Genomic DNA, 13,431 nt, shown 5'->3' on the forward strand with positions numbered 1-13,431 from the left:
TGCAAGGTCTCAACAGGGACCCAAACAAAAAAAATGCACCTTTTTAAGTCTCAGTAGTATAAGATAGTAAAGCAGATCCACAAGGAGTTTAAATAAATTCCCAGGCTCTTGCTTCTAGCAAAATTAAGGCTATGATGGTTGTATAGAGGCAGGAGGCTCAGTTCCTTTGTGCACATGTCCAATTCCTGTAGCTTTTCATTTCTCCCTCTGAGCTGTCTGTGTTCCCAGAGGCAGAAGGACAAATGGCTCCCTCTGACTCTGACGTCCAGCAGGCTTTGGAAGGCAGCTGCTGCAAGAAGTGGTGGCTGCTCTCCTTCCTCTCCTGCAGATGTAGCTTATCTCCTCCTTGACTCTCTGCCCTTTCTGAGCTGCCTCTGGAGCTGCCCTCTCTGGCAGAGCAGAGCTGTGATGCTGTCAGGGAGAATCTGCATCTCTGCACCGCTGCAAAGCTCGGCCTCATTTCCCTCCTAAACAGGGAGGCAATGGCCCTCTGCCTCTCACGCATTTTTCTGTGCTTTGTTTTGTTTTCTGTGCCTGGAGACAAAAAAAAAAAAGTGAATTTGCTCTACTTTCGGAGTCATTCTTTCTCATGAGGATATGACCTTCAAAAACCTCAGGACACATTTGCAAACACAAGGGTGTGGTGGTGTTTGCAGGGGTCCCAGGATGAGGGAAGAGATGAGAATGTTGACTCCATGTTTCAGAAGGCTGATTTGTTATTTTATGATATATATTATGTTAAAAGAAAATGATATATTAAAACTGTACTAAAAGAATAGATTTCATCAGAAGGCTATCAAGGAATAGAAAGGAATGGGATGACAAAAGCTTGTGACTCTCAGAGAGTCTGACCCAGCTGACTGTGATTGGCCATTAATTAGAAACAACCAGCATGGACCAAAGATGCACCTGTTGCATTCCACAGCAGCAGATAATCAATGTTTTTCTTTTCCTCTGAGGCTTCTCAGGAGAAAAAATCCTGGCAAAGGGATTTTTCAGAAAATATCGTGGCAACACAAGGGTTATGTGTGGAGAGCAAAACAAGGTCTAGGAGGTCTCCAAGTCTCAGAGTCCTACCTTTTGACCATATTCAAATGTCTGGCCTTATAACACGTGCTTGTTTGGCTTTTTATTTTCAGCTCCTGAAGTGCTGGCCCAGAAGCCCTACAGCAAAGCCGTGGACTGCTGGTCCATCGGGGTCATCGCCTACATCCTGTGAGTACCGCTGGAGTCCCCAGTGCTGGCACCTGCAGCTTGCTCTCCCACCATGGAGTTACCTGCTCAGCCTGGGGCAAAGCAACTCACCCCTGACACTTGTGATGCAGGGTAGAATGTACCCTGGACACCTCCTCCTTGGTTTCTGTGGTTGAGATGACTTCTGAGGTATCAGAAAGTCTTTTATTCCCAGCCTTGGGACCAAAGAAAAAGTTGAGATTCATCAGTTTTGCTTTTTAAGGTTGTTTATTCTTTCTTATTTATTACATTCTTTCTCTGCCCTGCTGAGATCTATCCAACAGGTTGGGTTGTGGCACAGCACCTGCCCTTGGGGTGGTGTTAGCTTTTTATACTAAGAACTACGTGTATTTTATTTACAAGAATTTTCCAATACTTATTACCTATGTTAGACAGTCTGTCTCTACTCTAAACCAATCCAAAAGTGTCACCATCACAGCAGAAGATGGAGGACAAGAAGAACAGGACACGCCCAGATTTTTCTATTTTGCCTCTTGAACCCCATTCTAAAACCCAAAAATTCTACTTTTTCATCTTATGACAAATTAACTATCATTCTACTCAAACTCTTGTGGCTTGTAAATCTTCACACAAAGTTGGTAATTGTTTCCATGGGTTAAAATTGAAGGCACAGGTGTTTTTGACTCTTGCCAGGGTCTTGAATTACCCAGGGCAGCCAGAGCAATGTCCTGGGTCCTGACAACCTCCCAGCTGCATAAAGGCTGAAATTTGAGCAAAAGTGGTAGGAAATGGACTAGTACTCTTCAGCTGTCAAAATCCTTGCTCTCATCAGAACTACACTGTGTGCAGTAATGTGGGCTTGTCCAGGTTGTGACATTATTGAAGTTATTGTTGTTCCCTGCTCAGATTGGCTTTGAGAAGAAACTAATCTGGCTGTGTCCACTGAGCTGCCACAGAAACAAATGTCTTTTCCTGACAGCATTACCACTGCTTTATTTTTTTTACTTTTCCCTTTTACACAACTGTCACAACTGTTATACAAGACTGAAGGAAAAAGCAGCTCCAATAAGGCACAGCATTAAAGCATTCCTACTTTGTTCCCTTTTTCCTTATGCAGACATTTCAAGGCTTGTCAACATGAATAACTTTTTGATGGTGCTGTAGAACTATTTTTGCCAGGACATACCTCATTGCTGTGCTGTCCTCTCTGTACAATGTTCATTCTTTACATTTGCTTTACATTTGCATTACATTTGCATAATATATATGCTCCCCAAAACAAGGAGGTTTTATATTAAATAGTATAGGAAGGCGGCTTGGTTTATTGCACGTGTTTATTTATTGAAACAAAAATCCTGTCTGAAAACATTAATTTTATGACTGTCTATTTTGAAAACTTGTTGAGTACAAAACTTACATGGGAATGGATTTCTCTTGGAGCAGTCATCAATAGCAGGATGCAAAAAGCTTTTGCTAAACAAAGCAAAAAATCAGCAGTGCTTTGACTTTGGTTCAAAGCCCACTGGGACCTACTACAGCAGTGAGGAGAGCACAGATGTGCCAAAATACCTTGAAGGCTGCTTCACAAGCCATTCCCTAGTGCTCTTTTAGATGAGGATGGTGTGTGCTGACTCAAATTTACCTTTTTTCACAAGCAAATCTGATAATGGTAGTCCTAAGGGTTGGGATTTTTGACATTGTCAGTCCTTGCCAGCCATGGCAGGACACAGTTGGATTTTTCTGATGCTCTTTTAGAACTTAGCTGAATACCAGCTTCAGGGAGTGGGAGGAGGAGGATGCAGGTGGGAGATAGCACCACTCTGCCTCACATCCAGGCTCAGCTGCTGCCTGGGTTCAATTTATTCAGTTTATATCCACCATTAAAATATGTGTGCATCTACAGCCTAGGGGAGGGCTGGGAGCTGTTGCTTGTGGCCTGCCTGGAGATAAACTTGGCTCTGCTTTCCTCCAGGTTGTCAGTCCCATGTCCATATGGCTCATGCACCAAAGGTCTCTTGTGCTGGCAGACCTGTGCTCTTATTTCACTTGTTGCTGGGGAATAGGGGTGAGACACTGCTGGGCAATGTGTCCTCCACACCCACTTTATGAGCACTGCTTCAACAGGTGGAAGGTTTTAATCTCCTCCATAATCTTCCCCCTTCCTAAGCAAGGCTGCTCTTTCTGCAAGGTTCAGCTCTGTTTCCTGCTCTGTTTTCCAAATCAGCATGTGCTCAGCTTGTCGGGCAAATTTAAATTCCCTATTCACTACACAGGGAATTCCCAGCCCAGAAGGCTTAAATCATCTCAGTAAGAATGAGCCTCTATGAATTCCTGTTTGCAGGACAAGGAAACCTTTTCAGGCTTTCTGTGCTTCAGGTAATAAGGTCTTGATTTGTATTTTGTACTGCCCAAATAAGTGGCAATAACACATTGCTGTGGAAGGAGCCTGTTAATGTCTTTGCCAGATTGTTACAGCTTGGGTGGGATTGGGTAGGAGACCAAAGCAGCTCTTTCAATGTGTAAGCCACATCCTCCAGCTCCTGTGGCAGTGAGCAGCACTCCTGGGCTTCCTTTAGTCAGCCCCCCACAGCCCCTGGCATCAGGGGCTCTGTGCACTCCCAGGTCACTGGGCACCCCAGCCCAGCCTGAGTGGATGCAAACAGCTATTTCACCAGGGTGGGCTGTTCAGTTGCCTACATTTGGACATTTAGGGCCATGCTGGGGGGTCCAGGGCAGCCACATGGGTTTGGAAAATATAACAGATTGCAGAGCCCTTCCATCTGCCTCTGCAGATGGAAGCCCAAGACCATGGGGCAGGTCAAACAGCACCAGATGCTCGTGCTGAGGTGACTGGATCACACCCTGCTCCCTGCTAAGAGCCCTGCTCCCACAGTGTGGATTCATCTGCTTTTGGTACATTTACATCACTCTCCAGCCTCCCTTGATCCCTCTCTGCTGAGTGCAATGTGATCTGAGAAACCCAGCCCACACCTCACGTGTCCTAGCCTTGGTCTGGATCTCATCCTTGCTTCCAGGAATAGCCAGAAGCTGCAGATGTGGTGTCTTAAGAAAGTGAATGTCTGGAATACAGTAAAAAGAGAGGGAGGAGGAGGGTCCCTCCCTAAGCTGGAGGGAATTGTCCCTGGTGGGGTGTCTGGTACAGCCAGTGATGGGCATGGGTTGAACAGGCAGCTTTGTGGCCTTAGCAATGCCACACCATCAGAGGCAGCAGTGCCAGCTCCCAGAGTGACATGGCACTGAGATGCCACAAGGACCTGGTGAAATGCTGGGAGTTATTAGCTGAGCAGGAGTTATTAGCCCCAATATGTAGCTGCACCCATTTGGATTTGCCATTTCCAGCTCCACAGTCAGCACAGCCGGAGTCACTTGCACATGCCCAAACCAGCTGGAGATGCATTTTTACATATGGCAATCCAAGCAGCATGTCCTGCTTCATCTCCTCACCTCTCCCACAGATCCTCACTGCCACTCTGGACAGACTGTTGTCATTTAAGAAGATGGAAACTCAAAGGAAACCAGCACAAAATCAGGCATAAATTAAAGATGCTTTGAGCTAATATTACTGCAAGTGGTTTGAGTGCCTCCAGACCCAAGCTCAGTCTCACTTGAGAGCCCTCAGTTCATGACACTGGAAGAACAAACTGTTTCTGAGGCACTGATGCTGTAGAGAAATATTTGTTTCCGTGATCTGCAAGGATGTCTTGGGACAGAATAATTCTATTTCAGTGCCAGTCTCCAATGCTTCTCCTTAATGACAGCCAGATTGCAGAGGCTGCACCAATGGAGTTTTTATCAAAACCTGTTTTGCATGAGAAGTCATTATTCACAAAAACTAATTTTAGAGCCTGAAATTTCCTGTTATTCCAGTTGCAGTATTTCTCAATTTGAAACAGCCTCACTGTTGAGCCTGGCCTTCCACTTATCACAAGGTAGTTTTGATTGTGTGTCCAGCTTTAAAATATAAAGCAGAAGAAGAGCAAGAGACTTCAGTGGATTCCCAGCAGCTGGATTTGGGGCCTTTCTGGGTCAGATAAGGGATTACAAAAGCTTGGGGAAAATACTGATCACATGCATACCTTATATAGAGAAGATTAGGTTAATTTATGCAAAAAATAGAAAATCATGTTTTGAAGCTGGAAAAGAACCTGAGGGCACAGGATGCTCTGCCTCAGCCCCTGGTTTTTCATAGTCTTCTGCAATAGGTCAAACACATTTTGCCTTGAATTTTCTTCTGTTTCCAGTCACTGTTTGGACAGAGAGTTACTGGTTTGTTATTTTTTATAAAAAATTACCTATCTGTAGATAAATCTTGGATCAAACTTTCACATTTTGCTGCTGAACTGCTTTTGACTCTCAAGTAGATGTGCATGAATCATCAGTGCTGTTTGTATGGAAGGATTAACCAGGGGCAGTGCAAAGTATTTTGTGCCAAAAGAAGTTTCCACCATCACCTAGGAGTCATCCATTGGGAAAAAGTGGTCAGTCATCTTTCCTGCTTTGTTAAGGAAAAAAGTGAGGAATAACTTACTTGCTCAGCCCTGGAAGGAGAATCAAGGTGGCAGAGGACACAGCATTTTGGGTTGCTCAGGAAAACTCAGCTAACATTGGGAAAACAGCCCCAAATGATCATTCCTCATTGCTTGCTTCTTAATTTGTGTGTGATCCCCTCTGCTGATGTGTCCTTGTCCACAGCTTTGTTGGGGCACCAGTGTCAGCCAATATGAGGGACTGTTCCCAAAATACACAGAAGAAATACATGTGTTTAATCCCTATAAATAGCACTTGGATGACTCCCCACACCATCCATCTCAGGTCTTTGAGCAGCTACTGAATTATTTGTTCTAATCTAACTGTAAAATTGTTTTTAAAACTAACCCTGGGGCCTCTTGTGTTACAGACTGGACACTGACCATGTGAATTCTTTAGTCTTTAGTATGACCCCCAATATGAAATGGGATCTGCAGGGGTTTGCTTTCTCTGCCTAGTGAAGACAAAGTGTTCCTGCTATGCCTCTTGTGCTCTCAGGATCACTTTTAGAAATTACTTCTGGAAATGTCTTTCTCTTGTACATCCACCTGTGTTCTTCTTATCTGCATCCCATTATTTTTAAGGCAAGACTGGGAATAGGAATTTAGGGGAAAATCTGTTGCTTATGTGATAGGGTTGCTAAAAAATTCTGAAAACCTTTTATTTGGTGAAACTGCAAGAAAATGATGACAGCTAATAGCTGTCTGAAACTCCCCCAGGACTGTGCTGGAGTTTTTCACATTGAAGACAGAGGGGTTATTTTTGCATTTCTGCATATCTGAAGAAAAGCAGCAGAACCTCTGATAGTGAGGTCATTTTATTCACACAGAAATGTCCCAGCAGATGGAAATTAAGCCGGTGGGATTTTGATTCTGTAAGAATTAACCAAAAAACTCATTATGGACTTTGGAAAGTGGCCCAGTTGCTGGAAGTCCAGCAACATTTCCTCCAGCCATAAAATTCAAGATAGGCTGATTTGCTGGGGCTTTCCCATCCCTTCTGCAAAGCCAATAATGTTAAACCTTAAGTTACACTAAAACTTCCTAAGCTCTGTTTTTAAGGGAAAGAGCAGCAAGGCTGTACATAAAATATTTGTATTTTAGCTCTCAACCCATCAGGGTGCCCCAGTGTTCCCCTCCCACATTCCACCTCTTGTGCCCTACAGGGCTTGCTCCCTTCTCACCTGCTTTCTGCTGTAGGTCCTCACTGATTTGCCTCCCAGAGGAACATCCTTGCATCCCCCTGTGCAGGAGGTTCATCCCATCCCTGGCCAAGCCAGGATCAGCCCCTGGGCTCACTCAGCTCTCAGGTGAGGGCTGATTTGGGGGGATCTCCCTGCCCATGACCTGTAGTAGCAATGAATGCTTCTCATTCTCTTCCTAGCAAGGGGAAAGCTGTGCCAAAAGAGACTTTTGTCTGCCCTGTGCCCAGCTCCTGGCAGTTCTGGTGCCTTCCTGCATGACCCTTTCTCTCCTTGTGCCTCCACATGGGCTGCAGTGACCTCCTGGACACAGAGGCTGATTCCCCTGCCCTGTACATACTCCAGCCATGCAAGAAGATTTTAATCTCCCCCATAATCTGAAAGGCTCTGGAGAGGCTGGGGTTCTTGTTTGGACTCATATCTCTGTGCTCTCCCCTTGCAGGGTTGTTGCCCTCCAGCTCTGTGCTGCTTAGCACTTCACTCCCACCTTTTGCTGCCACAAGTGTGCATAAATCACAGCAGTCCCAACTTGTGCTCTTGTACCTCTGCCAAGGTAATTAGTACAGTGCACATTTGAAGAGAGTTATTTCTCTCTCCAGAGCAGCCTGCCAGTGCCCCAGCATGCACAGCACTGTCTGCTTGCCTTCAAATGCTTTATCAGAGCACTTTGGGCTTGTCTAAGGAAAGTGCTGAGGAAGGCAAGAAATTAATGAAGGGCTGTCAGGCTCCTTAAATGCAGCTCTCTGAGTCTCACAGGGAGGAGGGGACAGAGCAATGGTTTCAAGTGGATCTTTTTTTTTCTTCTTTCTTTTTTTCTTTTTTCTTTTTTAATTTTTCTTTCTTTTTCTTTCTTTTTCTCTTTTTTTTTTTTTCTTTTTTTCTTTTTTTTTCTTTTTCTTTTTCTCCAACCTGGGAATCTCTACCCCAGTGCTCATCCTGCCAGTTGCAGCACTGCTGTTGTCAGCTCCATCATTTCCCCTCAGTAAAGCACCCAAAATCTTGAGGGTTGTGATGAAAGAGGAGGAAGGAGAAAATCAGTTGATGTGCATCCCACCCCAAGACTGTGGGATGTGAGCACTGATAATTATTACACTAAAAGAAGTAATTTATAATTTCTTCACAGATACCAGTAGAGCTGGACACTGATTGTGGATCCAATCTCTTCATTAAGCCACCACATGTTTTTCCTCTGTTGTCTGTGTACATAGTGGCTTTTTGGCATTTGCTAAATTTAGTGTTTTTAGGGACTCTTCTCATACACCACCTGCACCATGGGGGTTCCAACAGGAGCACCCAGCCTCACGCACCAGCAGGTGCCCATTAAATGGGTACACAGTCATGCTCTGGACATACACACTTGTCTGGCAGGAGGTGATCTTCCTGCTTTGATAATGGCATTCATCCAGTGGCACACAAATGAGGACTGGCTCATCTCTCTGAGATAAAGAAAGAGATTTCGGGTTCAGCTGAACCACAGTGGGTTCATCATCATGCTGCAAATGTCAGTGGAGTTGTCCCAGGTCAGCGTGGCTGTGACGCAGATCAACATCTCAGTATTTAAATTATTTATCAAGCACACTGGCTCTTCAGAGCTAACAAAACATTGCTCCTTTCACCCTCAGGTGTTGAGTTGGTTCAAATAACCTCCAGGGCAGCCGGCTGCCTTTGGGTTATAAATAACTTAAGTATTCATTTCTTGCAGTTTCTACTGCTGTTTCTGAGCTAGATCTACAGTCTGTTTGTAATTGCTCTCTCCAATTAAATGCTTTATGGAGGTTGATTGACTCTGAGTTTAAAATAAACTGTAGGAAAAATATCATTTCAATACCAGCAAAGCATGTGGAAGAATGATTTAGACCACAGATCAGTGATAAGAGGAAAAAAATGTATCATCTCTACACAGAGGCAGGAAGGGCTGTTTAACTGTGAGCAGGATGGGTTTGCTAAAACTTTGGGCCAGCCTCAGAGGTAAATCTGGCACTTTGCAACAATGGGGTTAAAACTTGAAGAAGGGCTGTCTCTGCTGGCATGTCTGTGCAGAGTGGGACAGAATGCTGCCTGCAGCACCAGCTGGGTGTGAGGGATCTCTGACACACGAGTTTTATCACTGTACTTGTTTAATTCAGTGCTAGATGTGCTTTTCCCACATCCAGCCCTGCCTCAGCATCGTGGCTGTCCTGCTCTGCAGCACTGGGGGGGTGCACCCTGAATGGATTAGCTCAAACCAGGCAAATAATGCTCAATGTCCTGCTTGGTTTTCTTGGTTCTCTCTTTTTTTTTTTTTTTTTTCCCTTGGGTTTTTTTTGGGCTAGGTTTTCTAAGAAGTCTGGCTATAAACACTGAGAACCAGGACAGGACTCTTGTCAGCCTCAGGCAAGGCAGGCAATTGGATGTGGTCAGCAAAATCACCTGCAGGAGTGAGAAAGGGAGAGGCTGTCCCTGTGTCTGCAGCAGCAGCAGGGCCCTGTGCAGCCCTTGCAAGCTCTGCTGCAGAGGTGCATGGGCTCCTGGGCATCCTCCTCACTGTGCCTGGGGACACAGAGCCCAGCACATCCTGCAGGTGCATTGTGTCCTCTGCCTGAAAGCTCTGCAGGGCTCCTTGCCCTGCTCTGCACCAGGACTTCTGGATGTGCTGAGGGGTTAGAGGGGCTGATGCTCTGTGGATGAAGGGTTTAGCTCATGAAATCTCCTCTTAGGAAAGGATGGCAGGGATCATGTCTGTGTAATAAAACCATTCCTCTGGTTAAACACTCAAAAGGATGTAGAGAGAGGCCAGGATATCTGAGGGGTCAACAGCACCAGGCTTCCCGGCAGAATTCTGCCTTGTCCAGGGCAGTGCCAATCTCCAGAAATGGCCTTCCATATTCCTGAAGAAACTTCTCTCATGGTAGCACTTGCCTGCTTGAAAACTTACTGGGACAAGAGTTTCTCCTTCTTCTCCCTCCCTCCTTCCTTCTTACCTTCTGGGCAGAGATGGCTCCAGTGGTCACCTCTCTCTTTTCCTGCTCTCCACCAGGCTCTGTGGATATCCCCCTTTCTATGATGAAAACGACTCCAAGCTCTTTGAGCAGATCCTTAAGGCAGAGTATGAGTTTGACTCTCCATACTGGGATGACATCTCAGAGTCTGGTAAGTAGCTACTGCTCTTTAAATTTAAATGCAACGACCATGCATGCGACTGTGCCTATTGCATGCATCCCCCCAGGCATGAAATGCACCCTGCATCATGTGCAGAGATCCTTTTGACTGAACACCAGTGGGAATGTGCATTTCTTTTGGCTCAAATAGTCATGGGAGTTTGTTTCTGCAGCAGACAAATTAGGTCTGTCAGTCACACAAAAAGCACTAAAACATAGCTCAAGCAGCAGATAAAGATGGCAGAAGACTGTCCCAAGAAGAAAAAGCAGCTTAATTTCTTCATTGTGTCCTAATGAAAAGCAGATTGTTAATATGCCATTAATAGTAAGGTGGCAAATGAGTTTGGCTCTGTTGCTGGCACTTCACTGCAGCTCCAAAGCAAGTCCTCAGTCTGTGCAGCAAAAAACCCAAGAAATTAATGGCTTGCAAATGAGGCAGGTGAGCAGATCCAGACACTGGAAGGACTGTCCATGTGGGTGATGTTACTCATCTAGTGCAGGGGACATTTAACTCATAGTACCCACCTGCCCCTACTCCAGTGAGCCTGGCAGAGGGGCAGATACCCCACATGTGTTACAGGCAGGTGTTCCAAGGGCTTCTGGCTCCAGTGTGGGTCTGTGTCTAGGGGTGACAGCAGAGGACTTGCACCTGCATGTGTCCCTGACACACTGTTTAGCCTCAAAAAGGTCACCCAAGCTCAGTGTCCTTGCTCTTTCCAACCCAGGGAAACATCTGCTACTTCATGCAGAAGAAGAAATGAATTCTAGGAATATTCCATCATGTAAAAATATCCCTATAAATACAGTTTTCTGATTGATTAGTGCTACTGATTGAGGCAGCAGAGATAAAAATTGAGTGTTTTTTATTATAAAGATGATTATGTATTCTGTTATCTCCACACAGAGAGCAACATTTTATGCTGCTTACATCTGCAGTCCAGATATCATTGTGATGGATTGCTCAAAAATAGATGTGATGAGAAGTTTTTTTAAACTAATAAGGATTTTCAGAGAAAATATGAAGGTCTGCTGGCAGACCCTTCTTTCTCATGAGGGAAAGTCCATCACCTAAATCAGCACAAAGATTTTCCTGCCATATTTGGCTTTGCTGTGGCTCCTTCAGCTGCACTGTCCTGAAGCTGCTGGACGCACGCCACGCTGCAATCTCCCTTCCTTCCATTGTGATGTTGATTAAAAACACACTGCCTCCTGCTCCAGGGAGTCCATTTGCCTTGCTCAATTCCTCCTATATAGGTGTCCTGGTTCAGAGTTAATTTTGGAGAGAACCCCCAAAGGGGCTCCTCTAGGAAAGCAGATTCAATTGGCCCCTCCCCACAACCGGTTCGGGAGAAAATACCTCCTTGGAGAAAAGTGGGAAAAACCTGTTTATTAAACAATAAAACCTAAACTATATCAAATAATAAAACCCCTTGCTGCTCCAAAAGAGATGACAAACTGAGAAAGTCCCTCCCTGGGTTGCAGCTCAGCTCACTCAGTCTCTGGTCAGTCTCTCAGTGCTGGAAATGTCGCAGGCCAGGCCCGGCCCGGTGGGCCTCAGGTGGGAGCTGCTGGTGCTCCCCTGGGTGTTCAGGCCAGAGCGGGGTTCAAGAGGTCCAAAGAAAAGGGAAAAAAGTAAAAAAAAGTCCAGGGAACTTCTTTGCCTCAGCTAGCTAAAACTAACTAAAAGCAAAGGAGAGCTCTGTCCTGCTGTCTGTCCGTCCGCAGACAGCACAGTCCAGGAGCAGGAATGTGGAGGAGTGAGTGCAGTGTCTGAAAACAAACTGCTGCTTCTTCTCTCCCCCCTTCCCTCTGCAACAAGGGTTAAAGGTGCAAAACTTATTATTCAGCATAAACAGAACAAGGTGATTGGGGATAAAAGCATCATGTAGTCAACCCAGAACAATAGGCAACATGTCCTCACAGCTGTCCATGTGCTTGGGATGAGCAATACGAAGCTCCTCTTACTGTGGCATCTGACCTCCTCCCTCTCCCCTGGCTGACCAGCACATCCAGTGCATGTGGCCACATTCACACCACTAAGATGATGCTGGCCAGGGACCCAGAGCTGTGCACTGCTGACTCTGAATTATCCATCCCACTCCTACATGTACCTTCAGCAGTAGATGCCGTCAGCTTTAATCTGGTACACTAAATAGTTTGGGTTTGGTCCTAAGTCACTTTGGTTCTATCTATAATAAATGACAAAGGACCCAGGGCTGCTTTCTTGTGCTGTGGCCAGATGGCACTTGGTAGCCTGATCAGTGCTATTGAAAGTGGCAGCAGAACTGGGCATCAACTCCATTGCTTTCAATCATTTTCTCTTTTTTTTTTTTTTTTTCAGCTAAAGACTTCATTCGGAATTTGATGGAGAAGGACCCCAATAAAAGATACACCTGTGAGCAAGCAGCACGGCACCCTTGGTAAGCAGTGCTCTGAGAAACCCTCAGGACACAGAGCACCTTTTTACATTCCTGCATGGAAGTGGTTTTTCTGTCACACATTGTACTGACCTCTGCTACATAACACTGAGCCTTTATTCTTACAACCCCTGCCTTTGTCCTCCAGATTTTCCTGGAAAACTGTAATGGACTTTAATCTCATGCACCAACCTGTGTAAGGATTAGTAAAATGCTGAATTATGTATGGTGACTGTAGTGCAGCAGTGGGATGTGCCAAAATGATTAAAGTGCTTAAAGTCAAATGATCCTTTTGCATATGAGTGACTTCATCAACATTTCCCAAGGTTTGTGTAGCTGGAGCAAGGGTGACTCATGTACTTCTGACCAGCCCTGAGTGACTGAGAGCAGCATCCCACACTACCAGCTGCACCCACACATGGGCTCTGAATCTCTTTTAGGGTAGGGAATATTATATAAGCAAGGTGAGGTATCATTTTTGTTGTTACAATAGCTGCAACAGAAAAGAGTTAATGGCATAACATTTTCACCCCAGGTGTGCATTACACTCTGTTTTTATGCTGTCAAAATTGCCCCAAATGCCACTTCCTTTTGCATTGTCTGTGCAACAAAAAGGAAATTTGAGACATGAAATCCCACTTTTGTGAGATGAAAAAAAAAAAATCCCAGACTGGTTCTAAATGATACTGACCTGAGCCTCAGGAAATTAAACAAGTCAGTATTAGGAATACAGAATAAACAATGAGAATGCAGCTCCCAGCAGGGAGTGAGGTGACCATTTGTACAACTCAGAGACAGATTTTCCAAAGCCTTACATCCAAGATACACAAAATGTAAGCATCCAGCTTCTGGCCCTGCTACATCTGTTTTGGTGGCTGGAGTGCAACAAAGAAACGTGGCACTTGTAACACACACAGCTTCTGGGCCCTCTAAA

The 13,431-nt window shown here is 45.2% G+C and overlaps 1 protein-coding gene across 3 annotated transcripts in view; it reads left to right on the top strand.

The window, feature by feature from the left end:
- Positions 1 to 13,431, top strand: part of CAMK1D (calcium/calmodulin dependent protein kinase ID) — a 223,111-nt gene that overhangs the window by 189,183 nt on the left and 20,497 nt on the right. For all 3 annotated transcript variants that reach the window (XM_059471485.1, XM_059471486.1, XM_059471487.1), the window contains exons 6-8: positions 1,140 to 1,215; positions 9,960 to 10,072; positions 12,422 to 12,500. In XM_059471485.1, the coding sequence (XP_059327468.1) occupies positions 1,140 to 1,215; positions 9,960 to 10,072; positions 12,422 to 12,500 (268 nt within the window). The remainder of the gene's footprint in view (positions 1 to 1,139; positions 1,216 to 9,959; positions 10,073 to 12,421; positions 12,501 to 13,431) is intronic.

This window comes from Ammospiza nelsoni, chromosome 5, assembly GCF_027579445.1.
Source record: "Ammospiza nelsoni isolate bAmmNel1 chromosome 5, bAmmNel1.pri, whole genome shotgun sequence".
Classification (NCBI taxonomy): domain Eukaryota; kingdom Metazoa; phylum Chordata; class Aves; order Passeriformes; family Passerellidae; genus Ammospiza; species Ammospiza nelsoni.